Source organism: Gallinula chloropus, assembly GCF_964237585.1.
Source record: "Gallinula chloropus genome assembly, chromosome: 14".
Lineage (NCBI taxonomy): Eukaryota > Metazoa > Chordata > Aves > Gruiformes > Rallidae > Gallinula > Gallinula chloropus.
The window spans coordinates 12,198,576-12,215,741 of record NC_140099.1 but is presented as its reverse complement, the minus strand read 5'-3'; the positions used below and the strand labels follow the sequence as shown (position 1 = coordinate 12,215,741).

General features: G+C 36.9%; 1 protein-coding gene across 1 annotated transcript in view; it reads right to left on the bottom strand.

Moving 5' to 3' along the window:
- Window positions 1-726: 726 nt before the first annotated feature.
- The window catches only part of ATG2B (autophagy related 2B), a 42,583-nt gene continuing 26,143 nt past the window's right edge, over window positions 727-17,166 (bottom strand). Inside the window, exons 26-42 of the mRNA XM_084270547.1 lie at window positions 16,908-16,978; window positions 15,906-15,982; window positions 15,510-15,680; window positions 14,882-15,023; window positions 14,440-14,642; window positions 13,268-13,494; window positions 12,476-12,584; window positions 10,820-11,014; window positions 9,464-9,565; window positions 7,883-7,961; window positions 7,250-7,454; window positions 6,233-6,302; window positions 5,257-5,339; window positions 3,943-4,064; window positions 3,646-3,800; window positions 2,475-2,624; window positions 727-1,689 (exon numbers count right to left, since the gene is read on the bottom strand). Of these exons, the coding sequence (XP_084126673.1) occupies window positions 1,459-1,689; window positions 2,475-2,624; window positions 3,646-3,800; window positions 3,943-4,064; window positions 5,257-5,339; window positions 6,233-6,302; window positions 7,250-7,454; window positions 7,883-7,961; window positions 9,464-9,565; window positions 10,820-11,014; window positions 12,476-12,584; window positions 13,268-13,494; window positions 14,440-14,642; window positions 14,882-15,023; window positions 15,510-15,680; window positions 15,906-15,982; window positions 16,908-16,978 (2,392 nt within the window). The 3' untranslated portion in view covers window positions 727-1,458. The remainder of the gene's footprint in view (window positions 1,690-2,474; window positions 2,625-3,645; window positions 3,801-3,942; window positions 4,065-5,256; window positions 5,340-6,232; window positions 6,303-7,249; window positions 7,455-7,882; window positions 7,962-9,463; window positions 9,566-10,819; window positions 11,015-12,475; window positions 12,585-13,267; window positions 13,495-14,439; window positions 14,643-14,881; window positions 15,024-15,509; window positions 15,681-15,905; window positions 15,983-16,907; window positions 16,979-17,166) is intronic.

Genomic DNA, 17,166 nt, shown 5'->3' with positions numbered 1-17,166 from the left:
CGCTTAGGACCAGCACAGGACTATGACAAACTTGTTCTGGCTAGTCATCCAAAGTGTTAAATTGTTGAAATTAAAAATTAGTATTTTTCTATTCAGCAGAATCCTTACTTTTTATCCTCAAGTTGCTGCTAATATAAGGAAAAAAGTTTATTCCTGCACAGCTAGTGTCAACCCCTTTAACTGCCAAGAAATAGCACAATGTCAGTTGCTCCATAAAGCTCTGTGGAGACTCCAGTCACTTAAACTGTAAATAACATCAGTATCAACCTCAATTTCTGAAGTTTTGTTGTCTTTTTTTAAACCCTCTTACCATCTTCAGTTCAGATCAAAATGACCCCATATCCTCATTGTCTAATAACTGATGATGAACAATTTAAATTAAAAATATCTTGAGAGAGCAGCAACTTTGCAACAATATGAATGTTAAATAAAGCAAATTATTAGAATAAAGTCTGTATAGGATTTTAACTATGAAATCATGAAAGAATGTTTTACTTCACTTGGAATTCTTCATTTTTACAAAGACCTGTTGGCCACAATATTATTTAACTGCTGTTTTCCAAAGAACAGTTATTTTTAGCACTGTAATTAGTGCAGCAGAGGACAAAAGTGGTTTTTTTCATTATATGAGTACTTTAGAAAAATTTAAGACACTTTTCTGTAGGATCATCATCAAATGATGCTCTTTTCAATAATTTGTGTAAGCTTCTAAACCACATAAAGGATAATGCACATTACATTTTATTCACACTATAAAAAAGCACAATATACAGGCCATATCCTTTAAAGTGCAACACAACAGAACATTTCTGCAACATTCAGGTTCTTCAAAGACCCACCAAAATAGGTATTTAATATTTAGGAATATATCCTCTTCATAGGTGTATTCACACTGAATCTAAATTCTGACTGGTTATCAAGCTTGCCCTTGCTGTAAGTGCCACCCTAAAAGCAATGCTTATGACCACTAAACGATATTCTCTTTTGCTTCCATATTACACAACCTTCATGTCCCAAGTCCAAAAAGAAAGGTTTTCTTTTAGTCAGTGAAGAGCATCTGCAGAGCCCTTTATTGAAGACGATTCTGTGACTACACTCAGAAAACATTTTTAAAGCATATTCAGTTTCACCATACAGGCTACTGCTTCAGATGTTAAATCTACCAAGAAAAATATGGTAAACAGAACAGAGCAAGCACGTCTCTGAGCTGGCAGCGCATGCTTCACTATGTTTGGCACTATCTACCAAGTGTATTGGTAACACACAGCATGAGCAAGTACCAATTCGCTTTTCACTTCATAAATTATTTTTGGTTGGATGTTTTGCTAATAATAGTTGAAAACCTCATTTGTTCCTGAGATGAGCATGACAAAAAGTGGGTTCCATCTAAAGCTCCCAAGATGAAATTCTTCTGCATTTCCAGCCTTGCTACCTGCCTGCTGAGCCAGACTGATAATCTCAATCCTCCCCAAGGCGCCACTTCTGAGACTCTTCTTGACGTACATCTGGCCTGATCTGGTTTCTCATTCCACCTAGAACATTTGATGTTGCCTCTGTTGCAACAATGAAAGGTTTCACCACAGTTGGTGGAATCTGGCGAAGGACTCCTCCTACTGCTCCAGTTACTCCTCTGTTTTCATGCTCACGAGCAGCAGTCTCATAGATTGTCTGGGCTGTGTCCGTAATCCCCTTTAAGAAATCAACAAAAATTAGTCACACTAAAACCAAAAAAGCAACCTCACCTAACTTTAAGGGAAACTCAAATCTCCTTGGCATTTATCTCCTTTGTGATTTGTATTATAGCTGTACTACAACTATACAGATACAAATATGATTTAGATGTTCTAATGATGCTTAAAGTAACACTACTATGAGTTTAGAGATTAGATTTTTTCATGTAGCTTCTGGTGGTGCTTCCCACACATAAGGGAAGAAGCTGTGGGGTACTGTGAGCCATTCAAAAATGACAGAATGCACTGAAAGCTCCCCAGCTGTGACCAAACTTCCTAAGACATGTCATCAGGTGCAACTAAGTATGACACAAAGTACAATGAAAATAGGTCAGCACTCTGATTTTTAAAACACTGTCATGGTAAAAAGCACTTTCACTTGTTTTAAATCCAGTGTTATGCTTAAACTCCTAACAACTTCAGAATTAACAGTAACTGGAAGGGTGGGGAGGATGGACAATATGAAGTAGGAAATCAGGTTTATGTGTCTCAGAGTAACAGTAAATTCTCACAGCTGTAGAACACCAGTCTCAATTCACACTTAACTCTGTACAAAATCTTAAGTTTATTTCTGCTTCTCTGATTTTTCCATGCAAGTTTCCTGTTGGTTTATGACTGCTGAGCCTTGTTCAAAAACTTGAATGCCCTTCCTTCTTTTGATCAGCTTAAGATGACATCTGATATTTTACTTGCTGTCTTCAGAAATAATTAAGTTCAGTTAAGCACAATTACTTCTGCACTCACCTCTTTTACTACACTGTAGGCTTTGGCTACACCTTCCCGTAGGTCCACTGGCTGATGAGCTAAGCGATGGCGAGGGAATCGTTTGATCTTTTTGGCTTCAATAAACGTAGGCCCTGGTGATACCATGTCATATGCAGTTTCTGCAGCTGCCTGAAGATCAGAAGCAAATAAAGCATTTGATCACAAGTTTCAATTCCTAACAGGGTGACATAATTGAAACAAAAAATGACCCTAAATAATATTCATTTGTATGTTTTATAGGTTTTGACATGAATTTCTGAAACAGGTGCAGCTGTAACTATGCATTAAGTTCCATAATGAAAGAATTTGTAGGTTTTGAGAGGTGTTTATGCACCCCCCCAATTGCCATTCCTTGAAAAGCATCCTCTAATCTGAAGAAAATGCTCAATACAGCAACATTTGATCAATAGTATGTTTACCTTACAAACAGAAAAGCATACATGTAATTCCGATCATGTGAAGAATATCACTTTTTTTTTTTTTACTATAGATGTTCAAGCTTAGGGACATCTATTTCTTTGGGAAAGTTAGATGGGAAAAGTATATTTACATTAAGGAACGTTTATTAACACTTTAATCCAAGGTTACTTTAGGATTAAATCTAAAAATGTCTATAGACATTGTGTACATAAACTCAATTAGTATTGTTCTGGAGGCTTTTTTTTTTTTTTTTGCTAGGTTGGCTTTGTTTGTTTTTATGTTTGTTTGTGGTTGGTTGTTGAGTTTTTCTGGGTTTTTGTGTGGTTTTTTTTCTTAAGCAAGCACAGCAAAACTGACTTTTAAAAGAGAATCTATTACTGGAAAATACACATGTACAAAGAACTCATTTTTCCCAGTATCAGTGATTTTTTTTAGTGCAGCTGAGTATATTATTATTAACACTGTACACTGCAATGTTAAAAGCATTAAGAAACACGTAACAGCTTGGGTGTTCAGCAACACTTTTACACAATTTTCCAACTACTGCGTATGACGCAACTTCAGACAGCCACAAGTTTGCCCAGTCTCTGCTTTCCTATTTAAACATTGGCCTTAAAAACACACATGCTTCCAACCTTAAATGTACAGCATTAAGATATTAGCTTAATATAATGCACTTATTAGCAACACTTCTCAGTTTATGCCAAGCTCCAGAAGAAATACATTTTACCTGTATGGTCTGAACCATTCTGTTTGTTAGCTCCAGCGCCGCCATTGCAGTGGAAGTGCCAAAAGAAGCTGCTCCTCTTTGGAAGCCTCTTACAATACGGCCATCCTTTCGGTACTGCTCTATTGGTAACCAGACCAAATCCTTCAGACCTTGGACTATAAAATGAACACAAAACACCATAGTTAGGAAGCACAATACTCGTAGAGGAAGTGGAAAAAAGTGTCAGCTTTCTTTGTTGTTTTTTTGTTTGTTTTCTTTTAAATCTCACTTCCATTCAGAAGTGAGATTTTTACTTACCTAACTGCACTAGTGAGTGCATGGGCCCTACTCCTCCCAAAATTCCTGGTAGCTGGTTTTTCTTTATATCATTAAGCCATTCACTGATAGCATAGGAGAACAATTTATCCACACCTAATAAACTGAAGTAAATACAATTATTAATGTTTCTTGAAAACATACAATTCCTAATAAATAATTATTCATTTGAGTACACCAAGGTGTCATTTAAACAAAAGGAAAGCTTTTTTGAAGTATGATCCTTTGTTGCTCTTGGCTAACCTGAGTATTTTATGTGTGTATGCTTCATAACAGAGAAGTTTAAGACTGCATAAACATATTTAGTTAGAATCATAGGATGGGTTTGGTTCACAGAGACCTCAAAGATCATCTAGTTCCAAACCTCCTGGACACCCTTCACTAGACCAGGTTGCCTAAAGCCCCATTAAGCCCATCTATAAAAACTTCAGGGATGGTAGGCAGCTACAACTTCTCTGGGCAATCTGCACCAGCATTTCACCACCCTCAGAGAAGATTTTTTTCCCCCAATATCTAACCTAAATCTACCCTTCTTCAGTTTAAAGCCATTAATCCTATGTCCTATCACTCCATGTCATTGTAAAAAGTCCCTCTCCAGTTTTCCTTTAAGGCCTTTTAGATACTGGAAGGCTGCTGTAAGGTCTCCCTGGAGATGCCTCTTCTCCAGGCTGAACAAGCCCAACTCTCTCATCCTGTCTTTAGAGGACTGGTAAGCACCTCTCCTATGATCCTCATGCTCCAAAGAGGTCCATGTCCTTCTTATCTTGGGGGCCCCAGAGCAAGATGCACTACTCCAGGTAGGGTCTCATGAGAGCAGAGGGGAAGAATCACCTCACTTGACCTGCTGGTCACACTGGTTTTGATGCAGCCCAGGATATAGTTGGTTTTCTGGGCTGCAATTGCACATCGCTGGGTTACACTGAGCTTCTAGTCTACCAATAGCCTCAAGTCCTTCTCCTCGGGGCTGCTTTCAACCCATCATCTGCTCAGCCTGCAGTTCTGCTAGGGATTGCCGCAACCCACGTGCGGTTCAACAGCAAGTAAACAAACAGCTAAAATTAAAAGGAGTTCAGCACCAAAACTAGCACACATTAAATACTGTCCTAACAACAGATGTTCTTGAACCCTCTCTCTATATATGTCAAAAACTCAAATCAAGAAATCTGTAGATTCAAAAAGGGTCTTGGATTTTAAAAGTGTGTCTTATCAGAGGATTTGCTTTCTACATGCCACATTCACTTATTCACCATAAATATGTTCATTTTACAATAGAAATCTACAATTTGATAAACTTACCCATGTCTGTAACAAAGTCTCTTCAGCTTTAATTCTGAGCAGTTCAACTGAGCAAGTCCAATAAGAATCCCAGCTAGTGTCCCCTGTAAATTAAATATTTTATAGTTACATCATCTCAACTCTTATTGCAGCTATTTCTATCTAAACTGATTCTCCCCATCTCCCAAATACTACTCAATACAGTTCTATGAAGTACATTACATGAAAACTTGCAAAAGATGGAATCTGACTTCATGAGCTACTCTAAGAAAAAACATCTGGATACAAGAAGACTTCTTCAGAAATACTACTATACAACAAATTATGTAAACCAGACAACTACCCATTAGAGCATTCCAGGCATTCTAAAGCTGCTACTTTGTGTTTTGATTCCTTTAGCAAATTTCTTTTTGCAAATTCAGGAAGTTACCTCTTTTATTTGTCTATATTTTCTAAATGATTTGTCATGACAGGATGTAAGTCTGGCTGTGCAAACAGGATTTTTTGAGATCTGCTCTGTAAACTCTGTATGATAACCAACAGATACTTCCAAAAGTATTACAAGCATTTTTTTAACCTGCCTTAGATTCTGCCATTGCCACTGAGGCATATAGATTACTAGCCTACAAGGGAAGGAAATAAGGATAAAAAACCCCACACACAACAGTACATTATTCTGGTATTAATGAGGAAGAAACTAAAATGCACAATTCTGGCATCAGATAGTGGTATCGCTCTTTGAGGGGCACCACAGCTGTGTGGCAAGACTTCTAACCAGTCACCAAGTTGATAAACATGACTTTCAATTTTCTTCTGAGTTAATCATACCCAGAGAATCGACCACCTACTTTTCAAATTAAAAGTGAAATTGTTTCGAGAAAGGTTAAGAGGAAAAAAAACCCAAAATATTCTACATTTCTCAAGACTGCATCAATAGCAAATAGGGAGTGCAAAAATATATCCCAGCTCACTGGAGAAATAAACCTGAACAACAGACCTGATCCATTGATACATGTTTGCCATGGTAATCCAGCCGTATGGGAACTTCCGACGTAAAACGAAATTCTCTGGGATGTACAAAGGACAGTGAGAAACATTACAAAGAGGTAAGTTTATCTTTCCAAAAAGAAATCCATGTTTTCTCATCATACCAGAACAGGATACCTCGGCCTTTTCTGTAAGCTATACGTCCTCTAGTTACCATGTTCATACTTGAGAATAAGCGTACAAAATACAATGACAAATTCAGGTTTCCTTAGTTTATTAAGATCTATTCAAGGGTAGGATTTATAATAAATCCAACAGTGTAGTGCAAAATTGGTACTTACTAATCCTGCCAGTGAATCCCTCAACTTTCACAGCATGAATTTTAGTTACCAAAAGAAGTAAAAAACCAAGTATGGCTAGTGATGGTTCTGGGAGGGAAATTCAGCTCTGCAGCTGGAACTTATTAAAAAATTATGTTGGTGATGTATGCGATGAAATAGAACAGTCATTCTCTTGTAATTGGGCTCTGCGCTGCTTACTAAAGCACACATCTGTTGTTAGAGGCACTTATGATCTGAAAATGCAAGAGAAAAAAAACTTCTGCACAACAAGCTGCAATTTCTACAGTCACTTCGCATCCAGGGCTACATTAGTTTCTCTTACCATACATTTATCTAATACCTCTCCCATGACAACCCTTTCCTTCTTATATTCTCATCTCTCGTTATATTACATCTAATTTACACTGTTAGACATAGAATTACAAAGACTTATTTATTTGTAAAACATCTCATTACTGGTTCTGTACAAAGCAGAGATTCTTTTTTTTTCCTTGGACAATACTGTGCAAAAATTAATTAGAAAAAACCTAGTTAACTTCCACTGAGACAAGTATCTTGGATTTCCACAATCAATTAACAAACAAAATACACCTTGTTACGAGGTCTGAATAGTTTTTCATCCCACTTTCCTAAAGCGTTCAGCAGAACAGCTGTGTCTCATTGGAAATTCTGTAACAAAGGTTTACCTGAAAAATACTGGCTGATCACTGTATGATGTTGTTTCTTGTGAGAAGTGATGATCATCTCCATTAGCCACGTCTATAGAATCGATGCTACCATTTTCATTTGCTTGCTTGTGTGATGAGAAGGAAATGACTGGACTTGGTTCCTTAAGGTTGCTGACATGCCTGGGCAAACTACATGTAACTTCAGCACCAGGAGACTTTTTAACTAAGATAAAGAAGTTACACACAGTAAGCTGCTCATATTTTTCACAGTGATTACAAAAATACTGTGTTTATACAATTACTGTGTCCTTAGTATGCTTAATACTTATTAACAGGAATTACTAGCAGGACAACGCTTAAGTTATCTTAGTATGATAACAAACCAGTTATGAATAGAAATTATTACAAGAAGCTTAAGTTGAGGTTTATGCATCAGTATAAATAATCCATCTAGTTTTAATAGCAGTATTGCAGAGTACTTCGTTACACATGCATTTCAGTATAACCTCTCAACAGGAAGAAGTACAGATGCTAACAAACAAAAAAATATAGAAAATAAGCTCTGATTACAGAGTTTGGTCACTAACAAAGTTATTTTATGCACACAAGATTCATAAAAGCACTTTCATATTAGATTTTTGAAAAAAATACCTTCAGGATCTGGAGTAACTAAGAGTTCTACTTCTGTAGAGAGGCTAGTGAAAAAATCCTTCAGGAAAAACAAGGCATCCTAATGGCAAAAACAAAATACAATCAGATTTTTAAAAAAGTAATTTCTACTACTCCATCTCTAGTTCTATATTGATATTAGTCAAAACACATTTCATCTTTTTGCTCCTTTAACACATACAGAAGCTACACAGAAACCTAAGAGAGAAACCAGAAAGATCCTCTTGGTCATTGCTCCCTGCTACATACAGTGTGACTTCATGATCTATCTAGCTCCGTCTTAAAAATCCAGGGTTGTTTTCATGAACTCTGCTCTCATTTTGGAGACAGTTCCACAACCCAAGTGTTTTAAAAGCTATATACTTTTCCCTGATTGCCAACAAAAGGGTATTCAAGTACAAATTATATAAATTTCTAAAACAGTGTCAGAAATTATTCCAGATGGGATCTCCTCACTGCATCATTAAAAGTCACGAATATCTCTGTTGTTTAATGTCAGGTGCATTGCACTGGTGCCCTGTTCATCCTGTAATTAATGACACCTGGACTTGATCCTTTTTTGCTTCCAACTAGTAAGGAGAAAGCTTGAGTAGTAATGATGAGAATTTCCAATATGACTGCAGGTAGCCTTTTGCTTCCAAGAAAGATGTGGCTAGTTTTGCAGAAGTTGTAAAGGTGAATTATTTTTATGGTACTAAAGATAAAATTGTTACAGTAATCAAGAGTGAACATACTTCTTCACTAGATGGACGTATTTCCATTGGATTTTTGTTCACTAAATTATTACAAACTACACAGTTAAATTACTCTAATAGAGAAATGAATACTTGGTCTCTAATGCATGTTGAGAGAAACAGAAGGTAGATATGTAACTTTTAATTATGGTCCTGAAGAAAACCCACATCTCTCTGCAGACAACATACTAAATTAGAAAGAAACAGTAATAACTGCACTTTAAATTTGAATGCACAAATGTGTAACTTCCTTACTGGTGTAGAAAAAAAACCCACAATCTTGAGTATATATACTTAGTATAAAGACAATTCTCCCATTTGTTTTTCAGGAACCAAATGATAAGAAACCAAAGCCTTCAGAATACAGAAACAGTCCTCAAAGTACTGAGTGCTCTTGACTAAAAGGCTGTAAACAGCTTCTGGATTAATGATTAACCTTTTTCAATTAAAGACATCAAAGCCAAGGTCATTCAAGAATAAGTATATGTTTTTTGAAAGCTATGATATCTAAACATTAGAGACCATCAGAACTCTCCGGAGATAAGCTGGTATTACTAAGTAAACAGCCAGATCTATAGATATGCTTAGTTTTATATTTAAAAAAGTTAAAAAGAAAGAAAAGAAAAAAGAAACAGCTGCCTTCTGTAACAGCTGTAGCAGAAGGCAAGTTCTAAAATGGAGGTAAGCAGAGCAGCAAAGATCCAAAGATGTGCATGAGTGATCATAAAAAGTATCAAAAAAACCCCAAACAAAGCCTGTGTTATGGTTACAAATACCTGGTAAACCCCAAAACCCATTATCCTCCCCTCCAAGCACTAGCACTACTGACCTGGTCAATATTGAGGCGAAGTGGCATTAGTGAAACACGTAAACAACACTCCTGCGGGGATCTGCCAGACTCTGGACGGACATGTAAAGCTTTAACTGTTAACTAAGAAAAAGGAACAAGATAACAAGTAGTAACATTCACATTCAATCTCAGAACACTAGCTAGGAAAAACCAGTTACTGCAAAGCCTCTGTACTAATCTGATTCAACTGACCAATTATAAAGCTAGTGGTTAATAAATAACTTATTTTCATGGTGTTTTTTACAACATCTGTACGAAAACCTTTGATGGAACCAGTCGTCTTAAGTACCATCACACAACACATGCAGGTCAACCAGGCACTCAGGCCCAGTAGGCATGGGCATGACAAGGTGACCTGCTCAATGGATGAGGGGAAGGCTGTAGCTGTTGTCTACCTGTCATTAGTAAAGCCTTTGCCACTGTCTCCCATAGCATCTTCTTAGAGAAACTAGCGACTCATGAATTAGATGGGTACACCCTTCACTGGGTTAAAAGCTGGCTGGACAGCCAGGCCCAGAGAGTTGTGGTGAATGGAACTAAATCATCTGGCAGCAGGTCACAAGTGGTGTTCCCCAGGGCTTGGTGCTGGGGCCAGTCCAATTTAACATCTTCATTAATGATCTGGACAAGGGCATTCAGTGCATCCTCAGTAAGTCTGCAGACACCACCGAATTGTGTGGGAGTTCCGATCTGCTGGAATGCAGGATGGTGCTGCAGAGGGACCTGGGCTAGATCAATGTGCAGAGGCCAACTTTATGGGGTTCAACAAGGCCAAGTGCCAGGTCCTACACTTTGGTCACAATAACCCCAGGCAGTGTTACAGGCTTGGGGCAGAGCAGCTGGAGAGCTCCCTAGAGGAGAAGGGCCAAGGGGTGTTAGTTCACAGCCAGCTGAACATGAGCCAGCAGTGTGCCCAGGTGGCCAACTGTATCAGGAACAGTGTAGCCAGCTGGAGTTGGGAAGTGAGTTCAGTTGTACTCAGCTCTGGTGAGGCCACACCTTGAGTACTGCGTCCAGTTTTGGGCCCCTCACTACAGGAAGGATGCTGAGATACTGGAGCGCATCCAGAGGAGGGTGACAAAGCTGGTGAAGGGTCTGGAACGCAAGTCCTTTGAAGAACAGCTAGGAAAACCACCAATATCTGACTTACTAACATTCAAACTGACTTTTAATTAGTTTTAATATCCACAAAGAATCAATCCAGTAACTATCAACAAGTTACTTCAGTGCTCCATGACCTCATGCTCCTTCTTCTGCACAACTAAGACATGTATATCTCCACAATGATAGACCAACCACTACAGTCATAATGAATTAATGAATGCCATAACATACCATGTTTGAATGTGCTTTTCTAGGCATCTCCTTACTGCAGTAGAGATAAAGAAATTTATTCATTTGTGATGTAGCTAAGCGATCTCTGATCTCCAGGTCTTGAACAATAAAAACCTGCCGTGACACAGGCTGCTCCAGCAAATTGGATTCCCCTTCTGCTCCACCTGGAGGATATACCTCATGCTGGAATTTCACCTTTTAGAAAGGAAAGAAAACCAATATAATCAGCTCAAAAAAAATATCCTTTAACAACAGATTATTACTTAAAAAGAGAACACCACCCCAAACCCACAAACCAAAGACACCACAGACAAGAACTTTAAAAGCTGTCTACTGTTTTACATTTACAGGAATAGTATTTGGATTTCTGAAAAATATTCAGATTTCTACATGTCTAGCAGTGAAATCCTTACAGTTCCTACTTCTGTCCATGGTCATATTTTTGGATGCAATTCAAGCCAAGACAGATTCAGTGTAAGACAAAAACAAGTTCTGGTTTTCATTTTAATAATCAATTTTTCCCTCTCAAGCCTAATAATCTTTCCTCTCAATTTTTCTTACATCATGTTGAAGTCTGTGTCTGGCAATCGTTCAGCTCTTGAACCCCGCATCTTCTCTGCAAGGTTTCTTCCCTACCAACAGGCTTCTCAAGTAGCTTCTCTTCCAGTCTGCTTCCTTGTCTTTACCCACTTTAGTCCATATAAACTCTAATCCATCATCTTTCTTAAATTTTACAGAATTCTGAATTATCTCCTTTTCCTCATCTCTTGATGAGGAAGTTCTAACTTCCAATCGAAGGCCTGTGGTTACCTACAAATCACTCCCTGTCTCAATACACCCGGTGCCATCCTTGCCTGCAAAGGGAGGAAGCAGAGCATAGCAAGAGGAACAGTGGCCTCTACCGGCCACGTAAAAAGCATCTCAACATCTCGGTAAGTGCCCTGGGAATTTTAAGCTATAGAAACACACGTAGACTGTAAGTGGCATTTAGTTTTATGTAGTACCTGCGATGTGTGTGGAAACATTTGAGAACACCTTATTTTCAATGGATCAGTAACAAAACTTTAACGTGAAATTCTGTTAGCAACTTGCCAATATTCTTCACAGCACAAGAATCCACTATGTTAGAGCAAAGCACAGGCTTAAGAACAGCAACATAGTTACACCTGAAGGGTGCTAAGTATTTTAGGGGAAATAGGGGAATAATAATGCAATGTAACTGGGTGTTGTTTAATATCCAGTTATCATCAACTGATACACTGAGTCACAACATATCTACTTCTCAGTTATTTTGCTTGAAGAATTAATTTCCTATTAGGTGTATCGATTCAGATTGGAATTGCAGACCAAAAATTAGAACAGTAGCTGTAAAGTGTGGTTATAAGTAACAAAAACTTTAAGAGTATTAACATAAACACCCTTCATCTTTACAAACATGTCTATTCATTAAGTAAACAGTACTGTGCTAGAAGAACAAACGTATATTTTTGTTAAATTCTAAATTAATTTAGATTTATTTTTCAAATTTATGACTAAGATGTAGGATCTAATGGAAGAAATGCTATTGAATTCTAATGAAAAGATGCTATCAAATGGAGATAGCATATAAAGATATTCACACAGACAGTCACAGCTGAAATTGTTTCTGTCATTCACCTTGCTTAACTGTATTTCCATTAGGAAGTCTGGGTTTCTTCCTCTTCCCCCACACGCTGTACTTCGTCCATGCCTCGTTGGTGTATGAGAAGGAGAATTATGGGGACTTCTAGGGAAATAAAGAAAGAAAAAAACACTTTCACAGATTAAACTTAATGTTAGTTTATTAGTGAGATAGTTTTAAAAGCATGCATGTTTCACTGGATATAATTTATTAGTACTTTAATGGTTATAAGAGAAAAATACTAGAAAATAAAGAAAATACTGACGTTGGGTTGTTGCTAACTGAATACTTTCTTTTTATTGTTCAAGTAATACATACTGAAGCAAATGCTAGGTGTATGCTTCCCTAAAAACTGAATTCATAAAACATTTCGTTTTGGCTGCAATAATATTATACACTCTTTAGCTTATATTACATCCTGAAAACTAGCCAACAGCTACAACAGTCTCTTACACTCCCTTAAGCCCCTATCTCTTTAGGAAAAATTTATCTCGTAATATAACCTTCCAAAGCGAAGCCATCCCTCCATCCCAAAAACCCCACCAATACCAAACCCAGTTTGTTAGGTTAAAAGACAGAAAAAACACAGAGTGGTGTGTGGAGCTACACTGACTAAGACGATTCCAAGTGATCTTTAAGGTCCCTTCCAACCCAAACCATTCCACAATTTATTCCTTGTCAGGAGGGAGTGAAAAAGCAAACAAGAGAGACTTAAAACCAAATAGCGATATTAACCTCAAAGTAAAACTAAGTATTTTTAAACATCCAGAATTACATCAAACACTTACATGAAACTCTTAGCTGGAGATGTTGGTGGTGCAGTCCCAAAATCCCTTCCACCATAAAGATGCCAGATAAGAGAGATTTCCTTCACAACATAGCGTACCAGAGGAACAGGAAAATGAAGGGGAGCTTTGCTTGTATCTGTTTTTTTTATAGGTTGGCTAAAATGATTTTCCTTTATGATAATTGCATCATCAACCATTATTTTTATTACTGGTTCTTCCTCTTTTTCCTGATTAAAAAAAAAATACATAGCATTAAGAAGGTGAAGCCGGTTTTCTTTATTGATATGTCTAATTCTTTCCCATGAAGATAAAATAAACTACTCTGCACCATCTTCTAAAGCTTATACAACACATGCTTTGTGGAGTAATGATTCTTAAAAAGTAACTTAAAGACAAAAGCACATAAACTACAAGCTGAGTAGTAGTTAAAAAAAATCGTAAAAAAAAATCGTCATCCAAACTGTAAATAAAACAAGAATTGAAAACAAATAAAACACCATGGAAGATCCCAGGCCACCATATTACAACTTTTGAAACAAGCAAGCTCAAAAACAACTGGGCAAATACAGCTTCTAATCAGGGAAGCAAAAGTACTTCTTTCTATTAAGAATACAACCAGAGATACTAGAAAAACATGAACAGAAGCTGTTTTCAGTGGTATAGTTTCCTAAATCGTTTAATGCAGTGGACAAGCAGTGGTGTAAAATGACACAAAACTTTCTGACATTTGGCAAGGATCTTAGGTCCATAAAAGCATCAAAAGCTTAAGACTGTGAAAGAAATTAATAAATTAAAAGGTGTGCAAAGCTACTGTCGTGATAAATACTCTATTTTTGCTTAAAATACTTTTTCTAACTCTGCCAATATTGTAATTCAAAATGGCAATGAAAAAATGACCAAGACATAGGAAAACGGCCAATGCAGTTTTATGTAAAAGTCAGATCAGAGAACAATTACATAGTGCTGAGATATATGAAAGTCATGTTTGCAAACACTTGCATTTGTTCCTAACAGTAACTATGCAGGAAGTCCTTTCAAACAGAAAGATCATCCTTCTGCTACTCTGTCCACTGATAAAACTATCACTAAGCAATCATAAAGGCATGAATACATAGGCTTTTCTCTAATTCTGTTTATATATGGATTTTTTAGTAATTCACAAGGATTCTTACAGCAACAGCAACTTTGGGTGCAAAAAGAATGCAGAAATCATCACTTTCTGCAGGAACATCTCCCATGGCCTCATTTATCAGGTGATGAGTGAATGAAGTGTACGTGGGACTTGCATCTTGTGAGACATTTCCACTTTCGTCTGGAAACAGGAAGAGATCAGAGCAGGATGGCTCCTGAGTTTGAGATCTGTCATCCAAAACCCCTGGGAGGAAAGCAGAGAAAAAACATTTCAGTAGAAAAATCTTTACAAAATATGAGAATATGAACAACGTAACAGTTCACTAACATTTCTTACTTCAATTACATCGATATAATTCCCTGCTTCCAACTTGAATCAATTTCTATTATGAAGCGTCTCTACATATGCAAAATTTTCAATCCCACTTCCATTCCAGAAATTGCTGTACTTTATGTGTACTAATACCTCTAGAGGGTTCTTACCATTAGACTCTGTCTTCATGGCAGAAGCAGTCTGCTGAGTCTCAATTTCCTCCATTGCATCACTCATCAAATCCCGTAAAATCTGTTGCTCTGATTCAGCAAGGACTGGTCCGTGAGAAGATGGTTGGCTAAAGGTCTCTACCTTTAGGAGAGAAAGCTTACACAGTTACATCTTAAAGACAGCTGCAACATTGTGCTGAGTAAGATTTAGCTGGAATGGCTTGACACACAGCTCTTAAAACTGTAGGAATTAACACCTTAAGTTTATAAATAATGAAGTGAGCTGAAACTTTGAGATGGGTCTTTCAAAGTAGGTTAGAACACTATGGTTCCAGGTATTTAGATCAGAGTACCTGGAGAGCTTGTATATACGTCTTGGAATTTCCTTCATTAGGTAAAAGTAAAGTACAACAGGTAAACCACACAAAATATTTAAAAATATTAAGTAGTGAGCAATGCAGGAAAAAAGCACACTATTTTACACTCAAATATATTTTAAGTTAGATGCAATCTATTAATTTCTTTGCAGGGAATCTCATATTCTTTGGAAACAGAATGGGGATATTAAAATTAAAGCATATTAACAGAAAGTGTAAAGTTAAGGTGGTATTATTTTGGTATTTTGTACCTTCATTTTTGGCTTGCTAACTCCACGTTTAATCTCTGTCTTAGCAGGTGGATGCAAATCACCATAACTTGCAATATATTGTATAAGATTCATTAGTGCGGCACAGGAATCAGAGCAGGTACGAATATGGATTACATCACTGGAACAGTGAAGTTCAAAACGTGGTTTAGTCTAGATAGCAAGAATAAAATGGTAAGAATAGACTTTAAATCAATCTAGGGTTCCATAAAAATAGCATCTGTATGCATTTAATTTGAATTTATTTACTCAACTACTAGGATTTAAAAAACTACATATAAGATGCAAAACTTTCCTTGATTTTAAGTATAATATTAATCAAATCACAATTTATCATGGAGATTTTATGCTTCAGTTTATTTGTAATTAAATGCTTACTCTTTCCTCATCAGAATCAGATTTTACTGCTGTAATGGTTAGTTCCAGCAGTCCCATATCCATAACACGAACATAATCTGAAAGACAATGAGTAAGTAAAAAACATAAATAAGATATAAATAAAAACATAATAAAAAATACAGAGTAAAGATTAACACAGCAGAAATAACATGACCATGAAAAGGGATCTTTTTGTCAAAGCTTTACACCTGCATTTCCTTCTTGGATGAGGATTACCCTGAGAGGTCAAGCTGCAGCTAACTCAAATGTGTAACTCAAATCTTTTCAGTCTAATATATCAATCCCACTGCCACCATCTGTGTGCAGTATAATCTTTTAAGACATTTATCCTCATCCCATCTGTGTGACTTAGATAAGTAGAGGCCCACAGAAGTTGGGTGACTAAGCATGCTAGCAGTTTCTACTTATCTTTCAGTACCATAAATAAATTAATTCCTCCCTTGTCTAGAGAGAACAGGTGCATCTTTACCCTTCACTACAGATCTCTTCTTTAAGCTAAATATACACATTTGTGGGCACAGGGTTTCATTATTTCTCCAATTCATTTGTTAAATATCGAAATAAGTTCCTCAGTCCTTAAAGGTTATGATATAAATGAGAGCAGGCCAGTTGGTATCAGTCTTCTCACAGCCTAGAACTCTGTGCCACCTAACACCTTGCAAGTTGAACTATTTAGAATCTCTCTCTCAAAGCAACATATCTTTTCTGTAAGGATTTCTCTCTGTGCCAACTCCAGATTTTTACAAATACACTTTTTCAAAATGCCATGATGGAACTGTAACAAGAAAACAAAGGACTTACAAGATGCTGTTCTCTGACACACTCAAACAAACTAGACTCTCAGATTTTGATCAACACTGCATTATCCATTTATAGTCAACTTGGTGTTGCTTATGTCCTCTTCTTCAATAACCTTTATATATGCTGATTATACCTGTAGTTTTGTTTCTGTAGACTTTTTTTCACATCTAGTGTCCTTACCTCTATGGAGGTTCACGGTAACAGCGTTGCATTTGTCAGACAGATGCAAAGCAGCTTCATCTAAAATTATCCTAAAAAAACACAAATGAAAAACATGCTAGAGAAAGGCTGTGCAATTCAAACAATTGAAATGAGTATAGACAGAAAATATTTACAGACACCAACGTGCCTAGGATAACTTGAATCCAAACTCTTCACTTTCACCTTTCATAATTCCTGCATCCATTGGCAATTAAGCTCTGCAAAGATATTTTTGCCA